Source organism: Vanessa cardui, chromosome 22, assembly GCF_905220365.1.
Source record: "Vanessa cardui chromosome 22, ilVanCard2.1, whole genome shotgun sequence".
NCBI lineage: Eukaryota > Metazoa > Arthropoda > Insecta > Lepidoptera > Nymphalidae > Vanessa > Vanessa cardui.
In genome coordinates this window covers 2938681-2942446 of record NC_061144.1, presented here as the reverse complement: position 1 = coordinate 2942446, position 3766 = coordinate 2938681, and the positions used below count along the sequence as shown (strand labels likewise).

Below are 3766 nucleotides of genomic sequence, written 5' to 3'. Positions count from 1 at the left end.
TTACAATATTTTATTTTTACGGAACAAATCGATATTAACAAACGAATGCTTGACAGCTACCAAGAATGCAGTGTTGTCGTTTCGCAAAAGCGATTTCATACCAGTGTCAACTTCAATAATTTATTAATTAGTAACATCAAGGCATAGTTCTTGATCGTATCGATGACGTTGCTCATTCTTCGACACGGCCATTCTGATGCGTTCACACGCCCTCGTGTGACTAGTCTGAAAGAAAATAATCTAAGCAGTAAAAAGTTATCGCCTCGGTCAACCCTGACCAAGCAGGGTCACAATGAAACTTTTGCGTTGGTTATTACCTTATTCAAACTAAAGCAAAGATAGAAAGATAGTAACATTACACTTTACAACATATTCTATAACCACTAACATCGCCTCCAACCAGCGGATACTCTCAAAAGTCATCGCCTCCAACAGGCGGATACTCTCAAAAGTCATCGCCTCCAACAGGCGGATACTCTCAAAAATCATCGCCTCCAACAGGCGGATACTCTCAAAAAACCATCGCCTCCAACCGGCGGATACTCTCAAAATCATCGCCTCCATCCGGCGGATACACTCAAAATCATCGCCTCCATCCGGCGGATACACTCATCATCGCCTCCATCCGGCGGATACACATAATACAATACACAGTGAATATAATATAAAAACATTTGCAAACAGAACACAAATCACAATAACAAGGAAGATGAATTAAATACATTTTCATTGCTTGACAGTTTTATTAATATCATCAATGTCTATTACAGGGAAATTATCAGGCATTTTTTTAAGCGGTCATGAGCATATTTGTAAGTTCGGTTACCATTCAAAGCTTTCAAAATGTAACGGTCGCCGTCAAGTACTTCAATGACACGATAGGGTCCTTTATATTTCGGGTCGAGCTTTGTCTGGTTACGCTCTTCACTCTTTAATAAAACAAAATCACCTACATTAAAGTTCACAAATTTTGCCTTGGTACTGTCAAATCGTGTTTTGTCGTAGTCGGCACTCTTTTCCATGTATTTGACTGCGTCGGCCCTAACCTGTTCTATATCTACCGTCTGTTCGTCACTGTCACATTGTAAAATTTCAATGGGCCTCGCAACTCTACCTATTAAAAGTTCTAAGGGGCTTGACTTGGTTATGCGATTCTGTGTACAATTCAATGCTAGCTGCACGTCTGGCAGTGCATCTTGCCAGGATTGATCGGAAGTCTCTATAACAGTTAGCATGTTTTTGAGCGTACTCATGACGCGCTCAACTTGGCCATCAGCACGTGAGCTTCCCGTCGCGATTAAGTGCAGCTTAATATTAGAAGTTTCACAAAATAAGCGAAACTCTCGGCTCGCGAAACATCGACCTTGATCCGCGATCAGTCTAGACGGAGCACCGAAAAGAGATACGCTATTCTTAACAGCCCTAATACTACTAACAGTGTCAATGCTATGAGTATGATACAATAGCACGTATTTCGTAAACGCGTCAATAAGAACGAACACATACTCCTTCTTATCATTTTTCCCGCTCAGTTTGCCAGTCGCGTCAATATGAACGGTATGCCAGGGGATTGCTACCTTTGGAATGGGGTGTAACTCAGCATGAATTTTTCCCGAATGACCCTTTGAAACTTTACACGTCACACAATTATCAACAAACTTTTTAACGTATTTTGACATATTTTCGAACCAATAAAGATCGTAAACCTTTTCTAGTGTTTTTTCCCATCCCAAGTGTATTAACCCATTTGGCGCCTCTGTACCTGATTGGGTACAGCAAAACAATTGAGGGTAGTTATAAAATTCTAAAAGTTAGTGTTATTTTTTTCGCTCAGTTTAATAGAAGACATACAGTATATTGAAACAATAAACGATTTAAGCTAATTTATTCACAAAATAATCACTGAGAGGATTACAATTAAGGAATATAATCATTAAATACAGGTAAGTAAACCATTTTATTATTTCATAGTGTTTACATATACCCAAATTTATTTTATGTATATATATTTGTAGTGTACGTCCTTATATATAGAATAAATGTTAAACTAATGTTTTTCAACTTATATTTACAAAGTAGTCGTACGTGAAACACTACTGTACCTACTTGGGTACAGCGGCCGCATCCATATAACTATTGCACTTTTTTCTTCAGGTTATTATTATAATGAGTTCGAGACATCTCAACGTTTCTGACTATTACAACGGCTTAGAGGAAGCAGTCATTGCTGTTTTAGAAGATAGTGATAGTGAGGCTGACTATGAATTCGCGATTATACCACCAGAACCGAGCGTCGTGACTGATGAAGAAGAAGGTGCTGACGAGCAACTTACTGCATCTTTGCCCCGGGATGTGCCTGGTAATATAGAGGTATTTAGGAGCAATAAGGATAAAATTCCATGCGGGGACCCCGACAGCAGCGATGATGAGCCTTTGGCTGAGAAGTCAAAGAGAAGTCGTCGACAGCCAGATCAGCCAGTATGGCGTACGTGTTCGCCAATTTATTCTTATAGAACTCAAGAAAGAACGGATGTTATTGATAGACAGAAACTAGTAAAAGAAAAATTTCAAGATCTCACCCCAGTACAAATATTTGAAAAAATATTTGATGAAGAAGTGATTAGCTTGATAATTACAAATACAATTTTATATGCTAATCAAAACAATAGACACACTTTCCAACTGGACGCTGTTGACTTGAAAAAGTTTCTAGGCATATTGATATTATCTGGGTATCATAAGTTACCCAGAGAAGATTTGTATTGGTCTTATGATGAAGACGTAGGCGTCGAAATGGTATCGAGATCCATGCCCAGACAAAGATTTCGGGATATAAAAAAGAATATTCATTTCGTAAACAACAACGAAGCAAGTAGTACCAAGGATAAAATGTTTAAAATTCGGCCATTAGCTGATATTCTAATAAATAAATTTCTTCAGTGGGGTGTGATGCACGAACATATTTCAATAGATGAATCGATGGTTAAATATTTTGGCCATCATCCTGCTAAGCAGTTTATCCGAGGAAAACCAGTGCGGTTTGGCTATAAAAACTGGGTAGCAGCAAGTTCTACGGGATACTGCTATGTTTTTGACTTGTATTGTGGAAAAGCTCTCGAAGCTTCTAGTGATCCTTTAGGATCAAGAGTAGTCAAAATGTTACTGAGGAAATTGGGGTCTGATCCATCTAATCACCAAGTTTTTTTTGATAATTTTTTTACTAACTACAATCTCTTAGTAGATCTCAAAAAAGAAGGATATCGTGCGACTGGAACAATAAGAGATAATAGAACGAAGAAATGTCCACTAAAAAGTAGTAAAGACATGAAAAAACAAGACCGTGCTTCGTATGATTACAGGTTTGATAAGACAAATGAAATATTTTTAGTAAGATGGAAGGATAATAGTGTTTGCACAATAGCCTCAAATTATGATACTATTGAACCGTTAGGAGTGGTAAAACGGTGGTCAGCTGCACAGCATCAAAAAACGGATGTCAATATACCCAAACTATTTCAAACTTACAATAAAAATATGGGAGGAGTGGATGAGTTGGATCAGTCTATATCACTTTATAGGATTGCAATTCATGGAAAAAAGTGGTGGTGGGTTTTATTTACCTATATGGTGGATATGGCTATCGCAAATGCGTGGCGTTTGCATGATCTTAGTCACAGTGATAGCATGGATCAGTTGCTGTTCCGACGTACCATTGCGAGATTTTACTTACGCCAGAAAACACAAAATAAGGCTCGACCTTCGTCAT

General features: G+C 38.2%; 1 protein-coding gene across 1 annotated transcript; it reads left to right on the top strand.

Annotated features, from left to right (window-relative positions):
• The first annotated feature begins 2166 nt into the window (after positions 1-2166).
• Positions 2167-3365, top strand: LOC124539175 (piggyBac transposable element-derived protein 2-like). The gene is made up of 2 exons (XM_047116473.1): positions 2167-2796; positions 3360-3365. Exons 1-2 carry the CDS (start codon positions 2167-2169, stop codon positions 3363-3365), a joined length of 636 nt encoding a protein of 211 aa, XP_046972429.1.
• The last annotated feature ends 401 nt before the right edge of the window (positions 3366-3766 follow it).